We start from the raw sequence: 27,921 nt of genomic DNA, 5'->3' as shown, positions 1-27,921 counted from the left end.
CCAGGGTAGACATTTTGCTATTGATATTATCACCCATTGGGCCAAATTTAAAAGTGGGCTTGTCCGCCTGTCCAATAAAGGGTTATACTGATCTTTATTTCTTATTTCAAAGCCCAGCTAATCAGTGGCAGCAGACTGAATTACCTCCCCTCAGCTGTATTCCTTGCTCCTTTCTTGTTTGCAATGTGGAAGTTCAATTTTTTGCTAAATTGCGAAGTGTGTGTGTTCAGCTGGTAGGAACCCACCCCTGAATGTGCTGTATTTCTTAATATAAAAGCACATTTGATTTAATTTCTAGAGAGAAGTTTGGGCATAAATTTATTTGCTCCATCCAGTGGCTTCTGTCTTTTTTATTAATACATATAATGAATTAAAATCCCAATTTAAATTGAAATGTAGAATATCAAATTATACAAAATACATTTAGAAGTTAAAATTTGGGAGAAAATAATTCACAAGTTACAATTTCAAGGCATCTTTTCACCTTAGAGTGCCGAGTGAAGATATGCAGAAGTGATACAGCTACTGAAATAGAGCAATTTATCCATCTGTAACAACAATTTCTAGCATATCAAGTAAACCATTTTGAGCTGGTCTTTTGAACTTATATAAGCATCAAATTGCAGCCTTTCTTTTATCATTCTATAATGCAACACATTCCACTTTAATTTCCAGGTGATACCCATCTCTGTTTGCAGTGATAGTTGCTATCCTGGTTTCAGCAAAAAAGTGAAGGAAGGAGAGCTATTTTGCTGCCTCCCCTGCCCAGAAGGGAGAATTTCAACTGAGAATAGTAATCATCTCCTTGCTTATTCAAAATAAATTCAGGCAATAAAAAAATTAATGTAATGTTAACAAGTAGATTTAAAAAAACATTTTTAGATGTGAGGATTAAAAACTTCTATTCACCAGAATGTTGAACTGTCTCAATGCATCAACAATAAAGATTATCTAATTTTGTATGTATGGTATGTTTTGTATGTATATACATATGTAGAAGTTGCCAAGTTTTCTTATAGATCTAACAGCTGCCATCAAAGCATCTATGAAATATTATTGCTAACTTATCTCTAAAAACTTTTTTGATCAGTTTTCTCCAACTTTTCTCATCTGGAGTCTTTAACATCACTAAAGTAATATTGAAGGGTGCAGAAGATCCCTTAGATCAAAGGGCATCTAGGAATCAAATTACAAACAGATTACAAAATGACAAGCTCAGAACATAATTATTGATTTTATTTGACTGGAAAAGTTAGTTCATAGTTTATTTAATAAAAGAGCTTCCTGATAAATAGTCAAATGAAATCATCATTTATATATGAAGCTATCCATTGGGAACTGCTATAATATTATGTCCTATAGGTTGACTTTACATTATGATTCACTTTTTCTGTATTAAATTTGAATCTCAAAATTATAAAGTTGCTAAACATAAATAAATAGTTTTTAGAAATGTAAGATAATATGATGAGACATCTTTTAACATGCTAAGAAATGTTTTATTAATTGATTTATTAAACAGATTTATATGGTACAAGATGTACTTCCTTAATAGATGGAATCTGCAATATAACTTGCCTTCCAATCTTGGTGGGCAGATAGATAGATATTGTATAATATATGTAGTCCTTGAGTTATGACCAAAATGGAGCTTGCCCATTATATCCGTAATTGAGATAGCCATTAAGTGAACTGCCTCAATTAAGAACCCCCATCCCTGCTGTCAATACAATTGTTAAAAACACATGTATGGATTACTAAGTGGAATATGGAGGGGAGGTTCAAAAATGGGGAAAACCAAAGGGAGCCTAATAGAGGCACAAGTTAACACAGAAATGCTAATGTTCGCATTAACAAGGGAAAGCAGACACAGTATGGTTTGCTTTTCCTTGCTAATTCTGACAAAGTTAATAGCCATAGAAATAGCACTTAGACTTATATACCACTTCATAGTGCGTTTACAGAGTCAGCCTATTGCCCACAACAATCTGGGTCCTCATTTCACCCACCTTGGAAGGATGGAAGGCTGAGTCAACCTTGAGCCAGTGAGATTTGAACTGTCAGCCTAAGTAGCCTGCAGTACTGCACTCTAACCACTGCACCACCTCGGTTCTCTAATACTAGTGTTACTAAGGAAAACAAACTGCTCCATTGCTTGGGTCCCATAAGCAGCTGTCATTTTCCAAGCTTGTGCTTCTGCAATCATGCTGCACAGCCACAAACTGCTTCATTGCCATGTTGCATGGGTTGCTGGGTTGAAGCAATTTGTGGCTATACTCAGAAAAAAAAGATGGTCACCTGTGAGATTGTGCTGTGTGGCGCATTAACAAACCAACCTGTTCTCTTTCCATATTCTTGCCTCTTGAAATCTGTGAAATCTTCAAAAGGTAATTGAGTGATTGACGACCAAGGTGGAAGGAAGTGTGTGAAACCCAGTGGGGTGACGAAACAAGACCAGCATCTGCGGGGATCTAGCAGGGCAGGATGGAGAGCTAAACCATCAGGGAGACACACTGCAGCATGTCTGCAGTTGGTCATAAGGATGAATAACTGCAGGGACACTGTATCAGATTCAACTTTGAAACTGGATCATAAGTACTCCCTTTTTGGGGGGGGCTGTTGTAACTTCAAAAATCCAAATACTGTTAATAATTTTAAAGTGACAAAATAATTAAATTTACTAAAGCAGTTATCTTTATCACACCTTTTGTTTCTCATATACCAATGTTCTAATCTTAATATTAAATACAATCTGCAAAAGTTATAAAGTTATATTGAGTACCAGACAAAGCATGACTACTTGACATCTTCAGGCCTTCCTATATATCCATTAATCAAAGTAGCTGCCTAATAGTATAGGCAATAATATGATCACATACTGGTCAGATTTATGATATGTATGAAATACTAATGTTACACAACTTCTTCTATTTCAGATAAAAATGAATGTTTGAGATGCCAAGACAAATACTATCCAAACAAGAAAAAGGATTTCTGTATTCCCAAGGTTATAAGTTTCTTGTCTTATCAAGAACCTTTAGGGATCAGTTTAGCATCTCTTGCACTTACCTTTTCGTTAACTACAATCCTTATATTGGGAACATTTATGAGGAACCATTGTTGGAATGTTTGACCAAACTAGCGCCATCTTGAGTACGTGCAGGCTGACACGTCAGCTGAAACACGAACAAGGAAGTAAGGAGTTTTAAAGAAAAACATCATCCCAGGCCACGATATCTCAGACCGTGTAACCAATGATATAGTTACATGTAAAATTTTACCATATATGGAATTGTATTTTTCCTCATCTGTTTCTTTGTCTGTCTTTTGTATCCACCCATTTTTATAACCAATAAAAGAGAGTCACTGAGTCAGATCTGGGCTCTCATCCCGAGAAAGCAGCCTCGTGCGTCTTTCCTGATTCGACCCCTCATGAGAAGCCCACCAGACATTCGCAAACCATAACACTCCCATTGTCAAAGCTAACAACCAGAGCCTGATCTACGTACTCCTTATCTCCCTCCTGCTCTGCTTCATTTCAGCATTGCTATTCATTGGTAAACCAGGGAAAGTGGTCTGTCTTCTCCGAAAAACAACTTTTGACATCATCTTTTCAGTGGCTGTTTCTTCTGTCTTGGCAAAAACTATCATGGTTGTTCTTGCTTTTATGATCACTAAACCAGGATCCAGAATGAGGAAGTGGGTGGGAAAAAAGTTAACCAATCCTGTTGTTGCTTCTTGTTCTCTGATCCAAGGAAGCATCTGTATTTTGTGGCTAGCAATGGCTCTCCCATTCCCAGATGTTGATATATTCTCAGTGACTGAAGTGATTATCCTGCAATGCAATGAAGGCTCTGTGATCATGTTTTATTGTGTCCTTGGATATGTGGGTTTCTTGGCTCTTGTCAGCTTCATCACAGCTTTTTTTGCCAGGAAATTACCTGACATTTCAATGAAGCCAAATTCATCACCTTCAGCATGTTGGTCTTTTGCAGTGTTTGGTTGTCCTTTGTCCCAGCATATCTGAGTTCCAAAGGGAAATACGTGGTGGCTGTGGAGATCTTTTCCATCTTAGCCTCTGGTGCTGGGCTTTTGGGTTGCATCTTCTCCCCCAAATGTTATATCATTGCATTCAGGCCGGACCTAAACACCAGAGAACAAATAATAAGACAAAAATAAGCCTTTCCCTCTTTTTTCAATGTTATTAATTTAGACTTCTTTCTCTGTATTCAATGTTGAATATTTATGGAAAGTTATCCAATTCTGACAAAATGAAATGAAATTGCATGCATCTCATCTCTTCTGATCATTTCTTGAAACTAGTCCTTTTTTTTCCAGAATCTTTTCCCAAAGCACATTTAAAACAACAACAAAACAACAAAACCGATAGAAATATCCTGTAGTGTAAACTGGAACTTTGTTTTTATTCTCCATTCTGGGTCCAACATGGTATTAAGTGAGGTAGACCTCACTTAATGACTATTCAAATTTACCACGGACTTCAAAAAAGCTATCTATAGCCCAGGGATGAAATGTTACCAGTTCTGACCAGTTGCATGAACCTGTAGTAAAAAAAGCTATTGGTTCGTCCGAAATCATAGTAAAAAAATGCTACCAGTTCAGGTGAACTGGTATTTCTGATGATCTGCTGTGATGCATGATTTATATTATCTAGAAAGCAGGATTTCCTGCTTTCTAGCTAATCTAAATCATGTGGCACAGCAGATTTTCCCCTCGCTGTTCTACTTATCTTTGCAGGTACACTCAATAGCAGGCTCTGCTCACCTGCCCAGATGTCATCATGTCCATTTTTGACACTCTGTGCATGCATAGAAGGTCCTAAGAACATTTACGAACTGGTAGCGAAGGTAAGTAGATTTCACCCCTGCTGTAACCTCTCCTTGAAGTTCCACGTTGACCCTAGATTATGTGATTTCATTTTACCGTAGGCATTTGGCAACCAGCTTGCATTTATAACTGGTTGTAGCATCCCATTGTCACATGGACATGTATGCATGCCAAATGTACTATAAGATTGGCTATCAATTTAAAGAAATATGGGCATGTCTAGTATAGCTAGCCTGCTGAATTTACTTACTTCTATTATTCCTGATTAAAACAAGAGCAGTTAAATGTGGAATTTTGTTTAATACAGAATGTCACATTTGTTGTCGTCTAGCATCTAAGAAATACCAGCACATCCTGGCTTTGGCAGTAAAAGAGATAAATGAAAATCCAAAAATCTTACCTAATCTTACCTTGGATTTCCACATCTATCACAGCTTTGACAATGACTAGAGGACTTTTCAAGCCACCATATTACTTTTATCATCAATGGAGAAATTGATTTTTAACTACCAATGCAATACCCACAATCACATAGTAGCTGTTATTGATGGACTAGATTCTAAAATCTCTTTTCATGTACCAACTATTTTGGACATTTATAAGATTTTGCAGATAGGATTATCCTTTATCTATCGACATACAAAATTCTACTTTTAATTTCTTCCTTCCCCCTGATTTTGTACTGCATTCTAAACTTTTTACTTAACTAGGCTAAGACAAATCATTAATAGACAATATCACAACCAAATTAGGGTTTTACTTGTAATGGGAGAACAGAAAATAAAAGGGCAATGAAAAGAACTGTGAACAAAGATACATGGTTTAAAAAAAGATGAGAGTGATATGAAAATATCAGAAGCAAAATTATCAGATAAGAAAGAGAGAAACAGACAGCTCTTTGAAATAAACCTGCCTAAATAGACTCCAAAAAACAAGTAAACTTTAAGCAGCAGAGACATTTCTTTCTGGTTTCTGATGTATGCAGGAACATTCTCTTCAAAGCCACAAATTCCACCTGAATCTGCAATTCTTTCAAATCTCCAAGATATTTTAAAAGGGATTCAGTTCCATCCTCCTTCTGACTTCTCAGATTAAATTCAAAGATTCTGTTCAAAGCAGCATTATCTCATAGGTTTTAGGTAGAAATAAAAAACATGGAAAATTTATTAACATCTCAAACATAATTTTAATTAGCTTTGTCTATAAAGGAAAAAACATCTTACACATCTTGTTTAAGGAATTTAGGGCGTAACAGAACTCCTGGCCAATGCTTGTCTTAGTCTGCTCTTTTGTTTCTGTTTATGGGCATTACAGGATTCATATAAGGGTTATTAATGCTATATATGCACATTCCTATGAATACTTGAAATCGCTACAGAGATATGGCTTTTACTATCTTTCTTAAGCTTAAAAATAAAAAAAGATTATTTATTTAATTATCACAGCCAAAATAATAATTGTGCAACTCTGGAAAACTTAGATAATAGAATAGCTAAACTGGGAATTAGCAAAGCCTCCACAATTGCCACATCAGAAAAAAGTTACAGAGAAAGTTAAAGAATTGAAGATTTCAGAAACAGGAACCACAGTTTGATCAAACATGGTGGATTTTATGATTTATTTTAATAGCAATAAATTATAATCTGATGTACTTCTTATATATGATAATTTTTCACATGTAAAGCACCTGACTTTGTATTTAAATGCTAATATATATCTTTGAGTAGCTTTTTAAATATTTTTTCTATATAAGTAGTCCTCGACTTTTGCTAAGCAAAACGTTAAATGAATTTTGCTGCATTTTACAACCTTTCTTGCCATATTTGTTAAGTGAATTATTGCAGTTGTTGGGCTAGTAACATGGTTGTTAAGTGAATCTGGCTTCCCCATTGATTTTGCTTGTCATAAGGTTGGCAAAGATGATAATATGATTCATGGACACTGCAACCATCATAAATGTGAGTATATTGCCAAGAATTTTAGTCACATGACCATGGGAATGCTGCAAAAGTCATAAGGGCAAAAAATGGCCATGTCACATGTTTCAGTACCTTTGTAACTTTGAATGGACATTAGATGAACTATTATATTTGGAAACTACCTGTATATTGCATTTATACTAATGCAGATACCTGATATTTTAAAAGAAACAATAGATGAACCATTTCTCATTTTAAAAACAAGAAATATTGAAGTAGGTGGGAATTTCTTTTGTTTTTTAAAAATTTTAGTGGCTTAAAATCTGAGTTATAAAATCATTCAAAAATTCCTCATCACTCATCCTTGCCAAATGTCCTAGTTCTTTTAAGAATTCAAGTGAAAACAATAATTGAGCTCTAAAAAAACATGATTTCTTCAGGTCTTCCCTAAGGAACTGAACACTGACTTAAAAATTACCTTCTTGTTTGTGCATCTAAACTACTATCTATCAAACTCCCATGGAAATTCAGTGCCCAACATCAACAAAAAAAGACTGATGTAAAACGTTGCTTCTCTTTCTTTCTCTTAAAATAACGATACTATTTAGAGATCAAGAGAAACACGGCTGGCTTCTGGATCCCCGGGTTTGATCCTAGATAGATCGAGATTCAGGCTTAAAGAGTCAAGATGTGTAAGTTGCAGAAATGTTAATGGCTTTGTTCTAGGAATAAGAGGGATTTTTTGAATTTTGCCATTGTAATGAGGATGGAAATTTTATTGATCTTAATGCTAGTGTTGAGTGCCCATGTGGTGTGCCTGACTTATAGGTGCAGCATCTTTCATCCATATAGTCCATATCACAAGTACCATCATCCAGGAGACTTTATGGTAGGTGGAATTTCATCTCAAGTTGGTCCAGTTTCTGAAGACATTACCTTTGAAGATCGTCCCTCATCAGTATTGCCTGGACAGTTTATGTAAGGAATGTTATTGTTATTTGTTTCTATTTTACAGCATTTGTATTTGCTGAAACAATAGACTATATAGCATTGCCATCACAAAATAATTAATTGACTTAGTTGAAGTTAAGGAGATCCTCAGAACAGCATTCTTTCCTCTACCAGACAAAATAAAGTATGGAATATAATCAGCAAACTTCCAGAACGGAATACCTCCAAATAGGTGAGCTTCCACACATATAATCCTCAGTCATTGGTACACCTTCTGGGCAATATTGTGGGACAGACAGCTTGTGAGAGGATGATTTGAGGCTCTTTGCATTTTTCTGTATAATCCTCTTAAAATATGTACATCAATTAGTCTTGTACCAAATAACTGCTTCAAACACACTACAAGATCTTCAACCAATGATACAAAAGTGTCTGCAAGGGGACTGGGTGTATTATTATTTTTTACAAAGTGACATTATATATGTGGATTCCAGACATTCCCTATGTTTTTCTCTGAAATCATTTGCATAATTTTTCTGCAGAAATATCTGAATAAATGATCTGAAGTCAATAAATGTTTGCTTCTTTTTCAATGTACACTTGTACATATATTAATTCTATATCCTGATTGCTGTTAATATACCATATCAGAAAGACAGAATTACTTGATGGGTTTTGCCTGCTATAGTATAAGTACTGATGAAAATATAAGAACACAATATCCTTCTGATGTGCAATACTACTCTAATTGTAGTGGCATTCCAAAGAATTACCAACACATCCTGGCTTTGGCTTACGCAATAAAGGAGATCAATGAAAACCCACAAATCTTACCCAATCTCACCCTGGGCTTCCATATTTATGATAGCCTTGACAATGCTCAAATGACCTATCAGGCCACCATGTTACTTCTAGCAGCAACTGAGAGACTGGTCCCCAACTACCTATGTAACATCCATAATAAAGTCATAGCTGTTATTGGAGGACTGGATGCTGAAATCTCTCTTCATGTGGCAACTCTCTTGGATATGTATAAGATTCCACAGGTAGGCTGAACAACCTTGCATGTAAATGTCATGCTACTTATAGTGATCTACTTTCACAATGGAATTTTGTTTTGCAGCATTAGGTATTTTCAAGTAAATAGTTGAGAAGTTGGAAAATTTGACTTAAAAACAGATTTGTTTTTGTTCTAGGTTTGGGCTTATATTGTTCAATTATTTCATTTATTTCTAAATATTGGAGAAAAAGTTGGCTTTTCTGTTTCTAAATAACCTCATGGATATTTAGACTACAATGATATGCAATTTTTTTGTGATTCAGTATCTGCCATTTTCTTAGCAAAGTGGGTGAACCATACCATAAACAGTTGACTTATTTATTTTGATGCCCCATATTTCACAAACAGTATAACAATCTTGTTAGCCTGGTTTTAGTGTCAAGGCTTTAAGTTTAAATAAGATTCAATCAAAATAAATCTCAGAAATTAATCTCTAATAAATTAAGATCTATTGTTACCACAGGGACCAACATTCAAGTGATTAATATAACATGCAATGTATTCAGTGATAATTTAAAGAGAAATTTCTTTCAAACAAGATGAACCAAGCTCTGCGTTTAGAAATATTTTTGTCATGTTCATTAATATTTTTGTAACTAATATGGTCAAAGACAAATGGTTTGGAAAACTATCGATGTTTTCATTGTCTGTAAAATTTAATTGCATACTAATGAATAATTATTGTCTCCAATTAACTACAAAATATCCCGAAAAATGTCAAAGTTTTTGTTGGTGGATATGATTCCCAATCCCAAATATCCATTATGCGATAATTAAGGAGGATAACAGATCTGCCATGATTCAGTTCAGACATTTTTGTATTTTCTCAACTGATTATTGCATTGTTTAATCTGAGTCCTTTGGGAGAAGGGTGGCATATAAATCCAATAAAACAAACAAACAAACAATCTACAATCTATTATATTTAGCTAAGATGTTACAATGTGAAAGCATTTTCTAAACTATTATTCTTATTCCTAAATTCCTAAATCCTATGATATGCTCTCATCCTTTCAAATGTGGTTCCTGGACCAAAGAGTTTTTAAAAACACTTTTGAAAAGACATTTTCCTCTAATTTCTGAATGATGCATGTTCCTATGTGCAGCAAGAGCCATCATCCTCATTTCAGGAATTCAAGCATGCACATACATTAACTTGCAGAGACAACAATCAGTGTATTGATATGAAGGAAGAGTTAATGGATATTTATATATAGCAGTTTGACAGATCAGTTTTTAGTATTGATTGTCTTTGCTCATCTTTATTGTTTACCTGGATGTTGATTAATAGGAACAAGAGAAGAGAAGATATTCTTAAAGCTGATTTTCTGCTTTTAACGTTCCATTGTTGTTTTTGAATGATATATAAGTAGAGTTTATTTCTCATGTTTATTTATCACTAATTTCTTCTAGAAGCTTTCTTGTTTTTTTGCTTTCTTACACTTGGCATAATATAAAATGTATACTACTTCCCAGATGAAGCTATCTCTGTTGTGAAATTAAAAGAATTTCATGTCTTTTGACTGCCAGCTGACAATACAATAATACAATACAATAGTAGAGTTGGAAGGGACCTTGGAGGTCTTCTAGTCCAACCCCCTGCCTAGGCAGGAAACCCTATACAATCATAAATATGTTCTATAAACATTATACTTTGTCAAACATGGTCAAGTCAAATCAATCAGATCAAATCTTTATTACATACTAGTCGTAGGCTAGTCCTTACATTACATGCTGTGAAAAGATGCTTTGTCTTCTCAGCTAAAGAATCTTTGGGAATGTCTAGGAGGCTTTGAAAATATACTGTTATTTTGTGGGCTACAGAGATGCCCGGAGGTTTTAGTAAATATTTGATGGCTTCTTAAATGTTTAAAATGTATGACAGAGCTTTTTTCCCTCTGTGGATTGTAGTTACTGTATTCTTATTGGCTGTGGTTAGACATTTCCTTATGATTTTTTAATTCTTATATAGCAAAATATATTACAAAAAAAACCCTTCTCTAACTTGAACTGCTTTGATTCACCATCAACTATAGAAATGTATACTTTTTTAAAAATATACATCAATATACAAATCCCTTTGTCCATCTGCATGTAGAAAAAACTACCAGAAATACCTGTGCATGTGTACAAACAAGGATTATATACCTTCTTTTGAGATTTTGAAAATGTGGAACAGCAATTATACATCACCTACAAATCTACTGCTTGGTTTTAGATATATTCAGATCAGTAATTCCTCCAGATCTGGATCATCACTGAAGGGCAATCAACAGGCTTCCAACACCTTCCATGCAGTTATGCCTTCCACACATACAATTTCCAGGAATAGAAATTCAGGGAATTTTCATCTCAATGAGGCAGGAGAAGTTCTTTAAAAGGGTTGGTATGAGGATTATTAATTCAATATACTATATGTTGATTGTTTTGAAAATGATATTGGAAATGATCTGTAAGCGCTGCTCTTATCTCTTTGTCCTGTTTCTCTCTAGTTCATTTATGGCTCTGCTCCAATAATGAATGATAAAACTCCAGGCCTTTCCTTTTATCAGATGGTTCCTCCAGAAGAACTTCAGTATAATGGGATTGTCTCTCTGCTGTTGCATTTTAACTGGACATGGATTGGGATTTTTATCATGGACAATGACCAGGGAGAAAAATTTATAGAAACAATGATTCCTCTTTTTTCCAAAAATGGAGTTTGTGTTCCTTTCGTTTGCCGATTCCCCAAATTAACTGATTTCAGTAAAATTGATGGTTTGCTTCAACAGGCAGCCAAAATCTATGATGTTATCATGAATAGTACGGCGAATGCAGTGGTGTATAATGGAGAATCTTTTGCAATGGGAAATTTGTTATGGCTTCAGTATCTTCCAAATATAGAAGATGTGAAAAGTAAACCAAAAGGTATTGTTTGGATTATGACAGCACAGATGGAGTTCAGTTTAATCCCTCTTCAACGTGCTTGGGATCTCAAAATAATTGATGGTGCCCTTTCCTTCACCATGCATTCCACTGCTCTACCAGAGTTCAAATCGTTTGCTAAGAAACAAAACCCCTTCAGCGCAAATAAAGATACGTTCATTAAACAGTTCTGGCAAGAAGCCTTTGACTGTGTATTCCCAGATACAACTATGAGTGATATAGAGGAGAATATTTGCAATGGTAAAGAGAATTTGGAGAGCCTTCCTAGGACTCTTTTTGAAATGGAGATGACTGGCCACAGCTACAGCGTCTACAATGCTGTTCATGCAATAGCTCATGCTTTACATGCTCTGTCCTCCTCTAGAAATACTGAGAGATCAATGATGGGTAGAGTAGGAAGGAAGATTCAGAGTCAAGACTTCTGGAAGGTAATATCCACATTAGGAAAAATACTATGATTGATGGGAACCCTGAAATTCTCTTTTGACTATTTTTTCCCATGTTTTACAATTAAAAAAATAAAATTATATTTCCTTCATCATGCTGAACTTCATTTATTTCCTCCATCTTTAGTGTTGATTACTATATGACTATTTTATACTGAATCATTTTGGAATTATTCTCCTTTTATATAATCTCATAATTCTATGAGATTTTAGAAAGCTTATTTTCCAACTCCTGTGATTCTTATATCTGTTTTTCTATGTGTCTTCATAATTCTCTGATCTAGAAGTCAGAATCACTCTAATGTGGTAAACAATTTTTCTGTTAAGCAAAATATTAGGGGAAAGTCAGTGGGACATTAATCATAACACTTAGGTCTGTCTCATTTTTGAACAAAAAATAATTTGGGCTCTCCTGTTGATTCTTTTAATTAATATCCTTAATTCTATTTTGTCTTCAATTTCAATGTAATGAGGTGGGGGAAAGGAATACAATTAAATCTATTATATTGTGAAAAGTATCAACATGGAGACTGGTAAGGTAATTTAGTCTTTCTAAATAGTAATAATACTTAGACTTACATACCACTTCATAGTGCTTTTATAGCTCTCTCTAGGCGGTTTACAGAGTCAGCCTATTGCCCCCAACAATCTGGGTCCTCATTTTACCTTGAGCCGGTGAGATTTGAACTGCCGAACTGCAGCTAGCAGTCAGCTGAAGTAGCCTGCAGTACTGCACTCTAACCACTATGCCACCTAGACTCTTATTTGCATTTTTCCTTTCAATTTAGTTCCACTATTTTTTGAGAAATGTTGCTTTTAACAATGGTGCTGGGGAACCAGTATCCTTTGATCAGAATGGGATTGTGGCAACTGGATTTGATATTCTAAACTTGATAGCTTTCCCAAATAATTCATTTCTTCACATGAAAGTTGGAAATGTCGATCATTCAGCATCTCCAGATAAAATATTAACCATCAATGATGACATAATTACATGGCACAGCTGGTTTAACCAGGTAGGATTTGATTATTGTATTTGATTCTGAATAAACATGGTTTTTTTTTACTTTGATATGTAAATTCATATTATTGGACAAAAGGAAATTCTTATATAAAGCTTTCAGAATAGCAGCTTCTAGGTCTCATTATCATATGTGAATATCTGTTAAATAAGATTTAATAGTTTTCGTTTTTCATTTGTGAAACTTCATATTTCTTGATGTCATAATAAGTAATAATAAGACAATAATATTTCATTCCCAGCCCATTTTTGCCATAGAGTAGGAATCCAGGGTTTTTTGTCTTTGCCCAACTCACGGCTGCACTTATTTAATCTAGAAGTAAGTATATATCATTGAGCTTGTACAATGTAAAAATGTTTTCCAAGTGATTACTCCTATCCATGATGCCCATGACATGCTTTCATCATTTCAAATGTGGACATTGGAATAAAAAGCCTCCAGACATATACATTTCCTCTTTAATTTCCAGGTAATGCCCATCTCTGTCTGCAGTGAGAGCTGTTATCCTGGTTCCAGCAAAAAGATGAAGGAAGGAGAGGCATTTTGCTGTTATGACTGTCAGCCATGCCCAGATGGGAGGGTTTCAATTGAGAATGGTAAGAGATGTTCATCACCTCCTGATTTTATTTCCTAAAGAAAGAAATTTTGATAAAATTGAACATGGCATCAGCCTCTGTATTACACACAACATATTTTCTAAATCTGTGGGTTCATCATTTCAGTTCTTATGAATATTCAATTAAAAAAATGATCATTAAGGATGATGATAATCATGACTAAATTAGGTTTTCATTTACACATTATGAAACATCACTGCAATTGTGAACCCATTTTAGATCATTTTTCCATATCTTCTACAGCCCTGGTCTCCTGGACTATAATTATAGACATACCGTTTTTTTCAGAGTACAAGATGCACCTTTTTTCCTCAAATCTGGGTGCGTCTTATACATCGAATACAGCATTTTTGCCTCCCAAAGCCCCGCCCCTTCACCAAAATGGCCATGCATACCCTTATGGAGGCTTTCTGAGAGCTCCTGGGAGCTGGGGAGGGCAGAAATGAGCGAAAAAGGGCCGTTTTTGCCCCCCCAGCCCCTAGCAGCACTCTATAAGCCTCCATAAGGCTAGACATACATTTATTTTGATGAAAAATGGCCTGTTTTTTATCATTTTCGGGGGCCTCGAGGACCCCCCAGGACCTCTCTGCAAGCCCCCCCCCCCCAGGCTATTCATGCCTTTTTTTAAAAAGAAACGGGCCCGTTTTCATGAAAAAAACGGAGGAGGTTTGCAGAGTGCAAAAACTTTTTTTTTGTCCTTTTGGAAGGCTCTTTAACTGATTGATGAGAATTAGATTGATCAAGTGCTGTGCCAGCAGAAACAAAGAGGTGCTGCAAATTGTCAGTGATTTCCTTCTCCAGCACATGGATAAATACAGCTGGAAACATCTACCTACTATACCTACCTACTCTCTCTCTCTCCCTACCTACCTACTGTATTTATCTCTCTCTCTCTCTCTCTCTCTCTTTCTTTCTTTCTTTCTTTCTTTCTTTCTTTCTTTCTTTCTCTCTTTCTCTCTTTCTCTCTCTCTCTCTCTCCTTCCCTCCCTCTATCTACCTACCTACTCTTCCTCTCCCTACCTACTACTGTATTTCTCTCTCTGTCTCTCTCCCTCTATCTATCTATCTACTTTTTTTTTAATTTGCCTCTTCAAAACCTTGGTGCATCTTATACTCCAGTGCATTTTATACTCCGGAAAATATGGTACATAATTAATGTGAAAATAATAGAAGTCCAGTAGATATGGAAAGTAATTTAAAATTTAAATTTATTTATTTATGACCAGCAACATTAAATAATAAAATGAGCAATAAAAAACAGTAAATGCAATTAGTATCAAGAAAGAGAAGTGTGCAGTTATATATTAGCAATCATAAAATAAATCAAATATGATATGCTCTAAGCAATTTACTACACTATTACCTTGATTATTAATCTAATGCTAATAAAACCAATAGAATACAATTAATTAAAATATATGTTCTCTAGAAATTATTATAAAATAACTAAGCAAAGTATTTGTATCCTCAAAACAACCCTACAAACATTCCTAATATACTGTATTTTAAAAACAGATAAATAAACATAAGACACAGCCATAATCCTTGGATTATGCTAGACCTTTCATGAAACATGTATTCTTTTCACCAATGCTTCACTTCAATCATACACTGCTGTTCTCACATTTAGCAACCAAACTTTAAGTCCAAAATTTTATAAGTGATCCATTATTCAACCGTTTTTATTATGTACTGTATTTTTCAGAGTATAAGATGCATAAGAGTAAAAGACACACCAAGATTTTGAAGAGGCAAATTAAAAAAAAAGCACTCTGAAGACCTCCCAAAAATGGCCTCTTTTTTGCAAAAACGAGCCTTTTGTTGTAAAAAAAAAAAAGGGGGGGGGCATGCATAGCCTTTAGGAGGCTTGTAGAGTGGTCCTGGAGGCTGAGGGGGGCCAAAAACAAGCAAAGAAATGGCCCATTTTTCACACATTTTTGCCCTCCCCAGCCCCCAGGAGCACTCTGAAAGCCTCCTAAAGGCTCTGCACAGCAATTTTTGCAAAGGGGTGGGGTTTTGGCAAAAAAAAATGCTGTATTCAGTGTATAACACACCCAGATTTTCACCCTCTTTATACTCCAAAAATATGGTACTTCTTTTTTATCAACAAAGTTACGATAAACCCTCTTGTATACATACTGTCAAACCCTTAGAAGCCAAGAGTATCAGAAGACTAAAACCACTTGAACTTCTGATTTATGTTTATCAACTTCCTTCCGTGCAAAGCTCAAGACCCACCTCTTCCAATTAGCTGGCCTGGCTCAACCATAGTTTTACCTTATCGCTCCTGACGGGCTTTTTAAATCTTGTAATTTAATTGAGGGTGTTTTAAATTGTCAATTTTAAATTCTATTTTATATATTTGATACCTCCTCCATGTATATGTATATGTGTACGTACGTGTATGTGTTTATTTTTTTCTGTATATGTATTGTTCATTTGTATATTTTATGTGTTTTTATTGTACGCCGCCCCGAGTCCTTCGGGAGAGGGTGCGGCTAACAAATAATTTATTATTATTATTATTATTATTATTATTATTATTATTATTATTATTATTATTATTATTATTATTATTATTATTATTATTATTATTATTATTATTATTATTATTATTATTATTATTATTATTATTATTAATAGATTAAAGGAATAAAATCTTGAAAGCCTAACATCATGATTCTCCATATTAATTTATAACTACTGTAATTAGGTAAAAGGTGGCTCAGCTGCTAAGATGCTGAGCTTGTTCATCAGAAATGTCGGCAGTTCAGCGGTTTAAATCCTACCTCTATGTACTGGAGTGAGCTCCCATTATTTGTCCCAGCTTCTGCCAACCTAGCAGTTCAAAAACATGTAAATTTGCAATAGAAAAATAGGGACCATCTTTGGTGGGAAGGTAACAGCATTCCATGCACCTTTGGCATTTAGTCATGCCAGGCACATGACCATGGAGACATCTTCAGACACCCCTGGCTCTTTGGTTTTGAAATGGAAATGTGCACTGCCCCCTAGAGTTGGGAACGACTAACATGCATGTGCAATGGGAACCTTTACCTTTGCCTAATTAGGTATAAACTGAAATCTCTTATTTAATGGACTGTCACACCTCCTCCTTTTGTACTCAGGGTCTGTTAGACATTCTACGATACTACTTCTCTCATTAGACTCACTCTATTTCCATTGTGAATTTTATGATTCCCTACATTGCCACGGCACAGGGGAGAGGTAGATGTATGTCCTTAAGGACAGCAGAAAGTCTGAAAGAAAAGAAACTGTTCTACCTGACTCTGAAAAAGCAACTTATAGGAAGGATATAGCAGTAAATAAAGTGACCTCTTCTCCCTGATGATCAAAATCTGGCAAGGCAAGGGGCAGTTAAAGAAAATTTCAGATGGAACTTTGGAATCATTTCCTACAGTATATGAGACACTGGATACTGGAGGCCTTCAAGAAAGTGGAAAAGATCTGGCTTATCCCCCAGACACTGAAGCAGAATGATTAGTCACTATTTTATGAGAATACTACAAAACTAGCATGAGAATTACATTTAAAGGATATTTTGATCATCTTAATATTATATAGATTACTGAACATAAAGATTATATAATTATAACTATAGTTATAAATTAACTTTATTATTATGCAGAATATGTATGAGGGAAAAAAATCACGTATTTTTTCTTTTTCAGACAGAAATGAATGTTCAAGGTGTGAAGACAACTTCTATCCAAACAAGAAACAGAGTTATTGTATTCCCAAACGTATTAGTTTCTTAACCTACAAAGAACCATTGGGAATCAGTTTAGCGTGTCTTGCACATTCTTTATCTTTGACTACTGTTCTTGTGCTTGGAGCATTTATAAGGCACCATGACACTCCCATTGTGGTTGCCAACAACCGGGACCTGACTTACACTCTCCTCATCGCCCTCCTGCTCTGCTTCCTCTCAGCGCTGCTATTCATTGGCAAACCAGGAAAGTTTACCTGTCTCCTAAGACAAACAACTTTTGGTGTGGTTTTCTCAGTGGCTGTTTCTTCTGTTTTGGCAAAAACCATCACAGTAGTTCTGGCTTTTATGGCCACCAAACCAGGATCCAGGATGAGAAAATGGGTGGGGAAAAAATTAACTAATTGCATTATTGTTTCCTGCTCCCTGATCCAAGCAGGCATTTGTACTCTGTGGTTGACATTCACTCCTCCATTTCCAGATGTTGATATGACCTCAGTGACTGAAGAAATTATCCTACAATGTAATGAAGGCTCTGTGGCCATGTTTTATTGTGTCCTTGGCTATATGGGTTTCTTGGCTCTTGTCAGCTTCACTACAGCTTTTCTTGCCAGGAAGTTACCTGACAGTTTCAATGAAGCCAAATTCATCACCTTCAGCATGTTGGTCTTTTGTAGTGTTTGGTTGTCCTTTGTTCCAGCATACCTGAGCTCCAAGGGGAAATACATGGTGGCTGTGGAGATCTTTTCCATCTTGACTTCTAGTGCTGGGCTTTTGGGTTGCATCTTTTTCCCCAAATGTTATATCATTGTGTTTCGACCTGACCTAAACAACCGGGAGCAACTAATGAGGAAAAAGGACTGATTAATATAATCACCCTTTTATTCTCTTTCAAATTTTAATATAAGTGTTTCATTCTTATACAATTAAAATATTCATAAACTGTGCCTATCAGATAGTGATTTATATAATTTTTCTGCATTTTCTAAATATTCTAATATTTACTTAAAGAAGAATGATGCATCCAATGTTTTTATCTGTTTTTGATGCTTTATTTTGTTTTCAATATTTTTCTGAAGAACAATAACTTTTTGTTCCATTATTAATTATTTACTGATGATAAGGAATTTCAGTGACTGTACTGTTAGTATAGAATTATGTATCACCTTTCTAGAATTTGTCAGAAGCCAATTGCTGACGTGCAAAGGAGTTGCAAATAGTTTAAATTCTGGATCTAAAGTCTAACACATCATTTTTACTAACTCTGTAACTATCAACTATGAAGTACAGCAACATGCCTATTGCCTATAGTATAATCAATTCAAGATTCTCTCTGTATCAGTGACAGCCAGACAGCTGGATAATTTCTCAGCAACAACAGTGTCTTCCCTCTGTATGTAGTAGTTGGAAGGACCTGACATCTTGATCTCAGTTTCAAAGAGGCTGCCAATTATTATTAGTTACTTAATTACTACTTTATTGGAATGTGGAAAGACAGATGTGGCCAAGACATGCTGCCTAAGGATGGTCAAATAAGAGACAGCATAGCTCATAGTTGCACAGTGGGCAGAGCAAGAGGCTCGGAAGGGACCTTCCTTAAATGATGGTGGAAGAATTGTATTTGCCGACTTGCAAAGTTCTGTTAATGTAGTCTTATAATAAAATAGAATTAGTTTATCTAGTTGTGTTTTCCTCTCATCTGAGCTCACCCTTCAGAAATAAACACAAATTCAGGTGGATTTCTTACCTTAAACTGTATATCACCTAGCTGTACCAACAGAACAGAGTCATTTACCTACACAGTTCCACTCCTGCCTCCCCATGCTCTCAATAGGAGAACAAGCTTTACATGAAAGCATGGTAGCCACAATCTGGAACATTAGCCACTGTAGCCAATGAACTCTCTGTTAACCTTTAGATTGTTAATTGCTTAAGACAGTGGTGGGCAACCTTTTTATTCAACTGAGCCAAATCTCGCCAAAACCACGATTGAAATTTATTTCGAGAGCCGCTCTTGCTTAGCAACCAAAATTTTGGGCTCAATTGTGGTGATATGTTGTTTTTCTTTCTTTCTTTCATCTCTCTCTCCCACTTTCTTTCTTTTTTTCTTTTTCTTTCTCTCTCTCTCTCTCTGGCTCTTTGTCTCTCTCTCCCTCCCTCCCTCTCTGTCTCCCTCTGTCATTTTCTCTGGGTGTCTATCTGTCTGTCTCTCTCTCTGTATCTCTGTCTCTCTCTCCTCCTTCCCCCATCTCTGTCACTCTGTGTGTGTGTGTGTGTCTGTCTGTCTCTCACTCACTCTGTGTGTGTGTGTGTGTGTCTCTGTCTCTCCCTCTGTCTCTCTCCCCTCCCTTCCTCTCTCTCTGTCACTCTGTGTATGTGGGAGTGTCTGTCTCTCACTCATTCACTTAATCACTCACTCTGTGTGTGTGTCTCTCTCTGTCTGTCTATCTTTCTCTCCCTCCCTCCCCACTCTCTGTGTGTGTGTGTATGTGTGTGTGTCAGTCTCTCTCTGATTCCCTCCCTCACTCCCTCTCTCTGTCTGTCTGTCTCACTCACACACACACACACTGTGGTCACCACAGTGTGTGTGTGTGTGTGTGTGAGTGAGACAGACAGACAGAGAGAGGAACAGAGAGAGGGAGTGAGAGAGGGAATCAGAGAGAGACTGCCAGAGATGAATCAGAGACGTACTTTTAGCTACCTGGCAGCGGCGTTTTGCCTTGGGGGGCTCCTCAGAACTTCCCAAGACTTTGGAGGGAAGTTTACAGCCCTCCCTCGGAACGCTTCGGAGGGAAGCTTCTGCAAAGGCGAGTGGCAACAAGTCTCCCAGGCTTTAATTTGCCAAGCTGTGCGCACGCGCCTGTTTTCCACAGCGTGGAGCAGCGGCGAGATTCTGCGCGGCGAGCGATGATTCCAGGGGCCATCCGGGAAGATGAGGAACGTGAGGGGGACCTTGCCCCCCCACTGATGCCCCCCAGAATCATCGCTCGCTGCCCAGAATCTCGCCGCTGCTCCACACCGTGGAAAACAGGTGCGCGCGTACAGCTCGGCAAATTACAGCCTGGGAGACTTGTCATGCTTTTGCAGAAGCTTCCCTCCAAAGCCCGAGAGGAGGGAGGGAAGCGGGCGCCTGGCGCACAGAAGAGCCGCATTAAAATGTGCAAAGAGCCGCATTTGGCTCGCGAGCCGTGGCTTGCCGACCACTGGCTTAAGACATCCACATTAGCTTGTAAACTCATTGTAGGTATTGAACAGCAAAAGCTTATTTGGTTGTCATTTATATCAGCAACCTCAGCATTCATTTAATAAATTCTATTGATTGAATGTTGATTGAAATTTCATTTTGACTCTCCAAAAGGGTGTCTTCTTAAAAATCCATAGCACTTGATGCTATTTGTACTGTCACTCTAAAGTCCTTAGTTCATGGCAATGGACACAATACATTTGGTTGCAATATGTGTGTCAATTCATTCTTGAAGTTGGGAATTGGCAGACAAGAGATGCTATGTAGTTCTAGAGCTGCAAGCAAGGTTAAGCGGAGTATTATTCCCAATTGATTCAGGGCCTGACACACGAGGGAGGTCACACCCTGGACCTTGTTTTTGTCTCTGGCCAGTGGTTGAGTGATCTGGGAGGAGGGGATTTAACCATCACTCCCCTGTCATGGTCAGATCACTCACTCCTTCGTCTTGACTTCCCTGGTGCTACCTCCCGCTGCGGGGAGGCGGAACCGGAAAGCATTAGATGGTTCCGCCCCAGGCGCCTGATGGAACCGGATAGGTTCCAGACGGAGCTTGGGTCACCACCTGTAACCCTGACCCGCCCCCGGGTAGAGGACCTGGTGGTCGCGTGGAATAATGCGACTACTGGGGCCTTGAACCGGGTGGCGCCTTTGCGGCCTCTCCGGCGGCAACGATCCACCCTGGCCCCTTGGTTTACTGAGGAGCTAAGGGTGATGAAATGCCGCAAGAGACGCCTAGAGAGTCGTTGGAGATCCTCCCATTCCGAATTTGATCGAACACAGGCACGAGCCCATTTAAGGACGTACCTTGTGGCATTGAGAGTGGCCAAATGCCAATATTGTGCCACTCTCATTGCATCTGCAGAGAACCGCCCTGCTGCCCTGTTTCGGGTGTCCCGCTCCCTCTTGTTTCAGAGGCCGCGGGAGGCCCCTTTATAGGGCAGAGCAGAGGAATTTGGGAAATATCTGCAGGATAAAATCGCTCAAATCCGGAAGGATTGGGTCCCTGTCAGTGGTTCAATGGAGACCTCCGTGGCGAGTCTTGAGGAATCGACCTGGGAGGAGTTTGACTTGGTTGCCATCGAGGATTTGGACAGAATGCGTGGACGACTGCGACCCACCACATGTTTATTGGACCCGTGCCCCTCCTGGTTTGTACTGGCATCCTGGGAGGTTACACGAGACTGGCTCCTGGGCCTAGTGAACGCTTCATTGAGCGAGGGGTCTCTCCCGGCCGCCTTGAAAGAGGCGGTGGTGAGACCCTTGCTCAAGAAGCCTTCCCTGGACCCTCTGGAGCTGGCCAATTATCGTCCTGTCTCCAACCTTCCCTTTTTGGCGAAGGTTGTAGAGAGTGTGGTGGCTTACCAGTTTCCACGACATCTGGAGGAAAATGATTATCTAGACCCACGCCAGTCCGGCTTCCGCCCCGGTCACAGCACGGAGACGGCCTTGGTCGCGTTGGTGGATGATCTCTGGAGGGCCAGAGATAGAGGTTGCTCCTCTATCCTGGTCCTATTAGACCTCTCGGCGGCTTTTGATACCATCGACCATGGTATCCTGCTGCGCCGGCTGGAGTGGTTGGGTGTCCGGGGCACCGTTTTGCGGTGGTTCGGCTCCTACCTTTCTGGCCGGACGCAGCGTGTGTTGGCAGGGGAGGAGAGGTCGACCCTACGCCCCCTTACTTGTGGGGTGCCACAGGGGTCGGTCCTCTCGCCACTCCTGTTCAACACATATATGAAGCCGCTGGGTGAGATCATCCGTGGTTTCGGGGTGGGATATCATCTGTACGCTGATGATACTCAGCTGTACTTTTCCACCCCGAACCACCCCAACGAGGCCGTCGAAGTGATGTCCCGGTGTGTGGAAGCCGTACGGGTCTGGATGGATGGCAACCGACTCAAACTCAACCCCTCCAAGACGGAGTGGCTGTGGGTACCAGCTCCCCAGTTCAGCCAATTAATTCCATCATTGGCCATCGGGGGCATCCAACTCGCCCCCGTGGAGCGGGCGCGCAATTTGGGCGTCCTCCTGGATGCCCGGCTGTCCATGGATGACCATGTGACAGCCGTGGCAAGGGGGGCGTTCCACCAGGTTCGCCTGGTGCGCCAATTGCGCCCCCTACTGGACCAGGACGCCTTACGCACGGTCACTCATGCGCTGGTGACGTCTCGCTTGGACTACTGTAACGCTCTCTACATGGGGTTTCCCTTGAAATGCACCCGGAGGCTACAGTTGGTCCAGAACGCAGCCGCGCGGGTAATTATGGGGAGTACTAGGTACTCCCATGTGACACCGTTCCTGCGCGAGCTGCACTGGCTTCCTGTGGTCTATCGGGTGCGTTTCAAGGTTTTGATAACGATCTTCAAAGCGCTCCATGGCTCAGGACCTAGTTACTTGCGGGATCGTATTCTGCCCCATACATCCCTGCGACCAATCCGCTCGCACAGAGAGGGTCTCCTCCAGGTGCCGTCCACCAGGCAGTGCCGGGGGGCGGCGCCTAGGAGTAGAGCCTTCTCTGTGGCGGGCCCAGCCCTGTGGAATGACCTCCCCCTGGATATTAGGAATACCTCTGACCTCCGCTCCTTTCGTGTAAAGCTCAAGACCCACCTATTTCAAGTAGCTGGCCTGGCTCAACTTTGATCCAACTATATCGCTCCTGACGGGTTTTTTATTTGGGGTATTTTAATTGTATTAAATTATTTAGGGGTTTTTAAACATTGTGTTTTTAATTGTTTTTTATTCATCAGCTCACCTCCTCCTTGTATATGTATATGTCTTGTATACGTTTTTGTTATATGTATGTTTGTTTATATATTTATTTCCTATGTTTTATTGTACGCCGCCCCGAGTCCTTCGGGAGAGGGTGTGGCTAAGAAATAAATGTTTATTATTATTATTATTATTATTATTATTATTATTATTATTATTATTATTATTATTATTATTAGTAATAATAATAATAATAATAATAATAATAATAATAATAATAATAATAATAATAATAATAATAATAATAATAATAATAACAACTGAAAAGCTGCTTGTTTGTAGGTAACCTTAGACATTGGACCAATAAATAAATGTATTCTATACAAAATGTAACCTAACCTAAATATGTTTTTGTTGAAATTGGCATATAGAATAGGAAAAGGCAACACTCCAGAGGTAGGTTGCTGCTGGTTCGGCCTGGATCAGGAACCAGTAGTGGCAGTGGTGTGAGGCTCCACCCACCCACCAGTAAGCTTCTACGCATGTGTTGCATGTGAGCGTACATGTACTAACATGCACAGCATGCATGTTTGCATGAGCAAACCAGTAGTAAAACAAATAGAAACCCACCACTGCAACACTCCATTGAAATAGCACTTTACCTTTTTTAATGAACATTTGCAGTGGAGGGGAAGTGAGTGAATGAGTGAGAGAGTCTCTGTTTCAGTTTCCTAATAGGAAAAATAAATATAGACAAGAATAGCAAGGACTGGAGTGTGATGAGAAACTCTTATCATACTCATGAGTTTTAGAGATTCCCAGGTCCTTCATGGCTATTCTTTGTTTCAAGTCCAAACTGGGGAAATAAATGAGGAAGTCTGAATCCTGGAGCTTACAATGATTGCTCTGTTCAGGCTAGAAAGTCAAGCTCATTGCAGGTACATATAGGTTAGGCCTAAGGAAATTGTCAAAATACAAAGAAAATGGCCTGGAAACAATGTTTAATACAACAAGGGACCAGCATTAAAGCGATATTCTCTCTTCTGCAAATGAGGATGTCCCATATATGTCACAAATCAGCAATATATTGAGTCAAAGTCACCATCAGCAAGCAAAAGGAGCTCTGAAGGAAAGACATTCATGTCTCTTGGCTCACATCTAAAGAAATGCAAAAGTTTGGCATCAGCTCTAGTAGTGTTCTAGGCAGAGGTAGGCTAGTTGCTGCCTATTCAATGATTAAAGGAATCTCACTTATATTTTGTTAAAGATAGCTTGCAGTTATAAAAGCGATTACATTCCAATTTGACAAATATGGAGGACACTCTCCAGCATTGCAACTGAGGCAAGATATCCCACGTCATGCACTTTGGTAGCTTTTGCAAGTTGCTCTGGGGAATTCCATACTTCCTTTGCTCTGATGAACACTCATAATATTAAGAACATTGTCTAAAAGCAAGGGCCAAAAAGTAGGCTCAGCCTCCTTCTCATCTTTCCTACTCCCTGGACTAAGGAATTTCTTTTGTAATTCTTTCGCTCTCATCCATATTGCCAGGGTCTGTTAGACATTCAGTCAGTTGGCATCACCTGTGCTGCTAGTCCACAGGCAAAAAGATACAGACTTTCATTGTACAGCTGAGTCAAAAGGGGCATCACTTTTCTACTTCTATATCATTACCATACTTTCCTTTTTTTTTATTGAAAAAGTTTTATACCGACAAATTTCCCCCCTTTTAACCCCCCCATACAGTATAAATCACATACAAATACTATACCCCCTCCCCTCCCCCCAACGCCCCCCCCCCGCAGAAATTCTCATTCAAATATTATACCAAATACTTTACCCCCTCCCCTCCCCCCGTCTTAAAGTAAATTACTCGTTCACATATTGTACCCCCTCTCCTCCCAACAATCACAATATAAGTTTCTCTTAAAGTAACAATAGCACATTAATCCCATCTTCTAAGCTAATTTAACATATATAACTCATAATATAAATTTCTCTTAAAATAACAATATTTCATTAATCCCATCTTCTAGTTTATTTATACATATATATTGCCCCGCCCTCCCCCCTAACCCTCCCCCACCTCCCACTCAAACCCACCCCCCTGACTTCCGCTATACACCACTCTAACAATTCCAAGCATCCCATATATTATTTACTCTGATCATCTATCAGTCTAAACATTCTTACCTAAAGGCTACATAGTACTTCCTAGTCTGGTATTTATTCTGTATGTAATCAATCCATTTTACCCATTCTTGTGTATAATTCTCCTGCTTCTGACCTTTTAAGAAAGCTGAGATTTTTGCCATTTCGGCGAACCCCGCCACCTTCTGAGTCAATTGACCAATTGTCTGTAAAAAATCTTTCTTCCAATGTTGCGCAATCAACAACCTAGCTGCTGTGACCATATACAAAACCAATTTTGTTTCCCCTTTAGTAAAATCCTTAGTTATACCCAATAAAAACATTTGTGGAGTAAATTGTATTCTTTTCTTCAATACATTTTGCATAACCCACCATATTTTTATCCAAAAAGCTTTAACCCTGTTGCAGGTCCACCATACATGAAAAAAGATAGCATCTAGGCACCCGCATCTCCAACATTTTGGTTGAATATTTGGGTACATGCATGATATTTTTTAAGGATCTAAATACCATCTGTAAAACATTTTATAAAAGTTCTCCCTTAAATTCTGTGACTGCGTAAATTTAACATTCTGAACCCATATTTTTTCCCACGTTTCCAACATAACCACTTCACCAAAATTCTGAGCCCATTTAATCATACAATCCTTAACCAGTTCACTTTCTGAATCTCTTTCTAACAGTACATTATATATTCTTTTAACTTGTTTTGGGCCAGTCTCTTTTATCTGCTTGATCAGTTCCACTTCTTTTTCCATAAAACCGACCCTACGATCTTCTTCCCACCTCTTCTGCAGCTGTATGTAATGAAACCAGTTTAAAATAATTCCTTCTTCCAACAGTTGTTCCAAAGTTTTTAACTTCCATTCGTCCCCATCAGCGATAAGCACATCTTTGTATAAACAACCCCCGAGTGACTTAATATTCATAATCCCCATGGTGTCTGCAAGATCCAACCAAAGCGGTATTTTATAATCCCAATTGGGCCGGTGCTTCTTCCATACTCTCATCAGGGCATTTCAGAGAACATGATTATTAAACACTTTGTCCACCCTATCTTCATAAAAAAGATATGCATGCCATCCCAGAACAAGATCATGGCCTTCTATATTCAGCAATTCCCTTTTTGTTTTCCCAAACCAATCTGCTACATGAGTTAATACCGCAGCTTCATAGTACAATCGAAGGTTTGGGAGTCTAAGGCCGCCTCTTTCGCGAGTATCTTGCATAATCTTCATCTTCACTCTCGGCTTTTTCTCCTTCCAAACAAATTTATTTAATGTTACTAGCCAATTTAACAAAGTTTTATCTGACTGAAGCACCGGTATCATCTGGAATAAAAAGATAAATCTAGGTAGAATGTTCATTTTAATTGCTGAGATCCTTCCAAGCAGAGACAGTTGTAACATTTTCCATACTTCAAGATCTTTCTGGATCTTTTGCCACAACACTTCATAATTATTTAAGAAAAGTTTTGTGTTTGATTCTGCAATTTGTATTCCTAAATATTTGACTTTGGAGACTATTTCAAAGCCTGCTAAACTTACAAGTCTCTTTCTTTGAGTCTGTCATGTTTTTAACCATCATTTTCATTTTGATTTGATTTAGTCTAAACCCAGACACCATGCCAAATTCTACTATGATATTTTTCATCTGGATTATTGACTTCAAAGGATGTGAAAGGGTAACAACCAGATCGTCAGCAAATGCTCTAGTTCTGTATTCCTGTTGCCTGACATTTATGCCATCTAAGGATTTTGAGTCCCGGATTGCGTTCAACAAGACTTCCAAAGTTAAAATAAATAACAATGGAGATAATGGACAACCTTGTCTTGTGCCTTTTTGTATCTCGAAAGTTGTTGGCAAATTTCCATTAATAATAAGTTGTGCATTTTGTTGCTGATAAATTGCTCCAATTGCCTGCCGAAGTCGTGGTCCCATATCCATCTTTTCCAAAGTCTTTGTTAGAAAGTTCCAATTCACTCGATCAAAGGCCTTCTCTGCATCCAAGAAGACCAGCACTGCAGAGATCTGCTTATTCTTATCAAGATAATCAATTAAATCTATGAGTTGCCTTACATTCTCCTTCATATGTCTGCCTTCAATAAATCCTGCTTGATCATGATGAATAATCTCTTGGATAACCGGCATCAATCTGTTGGCTAGTACCTTAGCAAATATTTTATAATCTGTGTTCAGAAGAGATATCGGCCTGTAATCCTCTGTTTTTTTAGGGCCCTCTTTATCTTTAGGTATCAATGAGATAAACACCACTTTCCATGAGGAGGGTATTTTACCTCC

General features: G+C 38.2%; 1 protein-coding gene across 1 annotated transcript; it reads left to right on the top strand.

Moving 5' to 3' along the window:
* Positions 1 to 17,440: 17,440 nt before the first annotated feature.
* Positions 17,441 to 18,382, top strand: LOC309381741 (vomeronasal type-2 receptor 26-like; the record flags this gene model as incomplete). Its single annotated transcript, XM_081933027.1, has 1 exon — positions 17,441 to 18,382. The coding sequence occupies one exon, from the start codon at positions 17,441 to 17,443 to the stop codon at positions 18,380 to 18,382; it is 942 nt and encodes a 313-aa protein (XP_081789153.1).
* Between the last annotated feature and the right edge of the window lie 9,539 nt (positions 18,383 to 27,921).

The sequence above is a fragment of the Natrix helvetica genome (assembly GCF_964273705.1).
Source record: "Natrix helvetica genome assembly, chromosome: Z".
NCBI classification, from domain to species: domain Eukaryota; kingdom Metazoa; phylum Chordata; class Lepidosauria; order Squamata; family Natricidae; genus Natrix; species Natrix helvetica.
The sequence above is the reverse complement of the archived record's forward strand: the minus strand, read 5'-3'. Positions and strand labels throughout refer to the sequence as shown.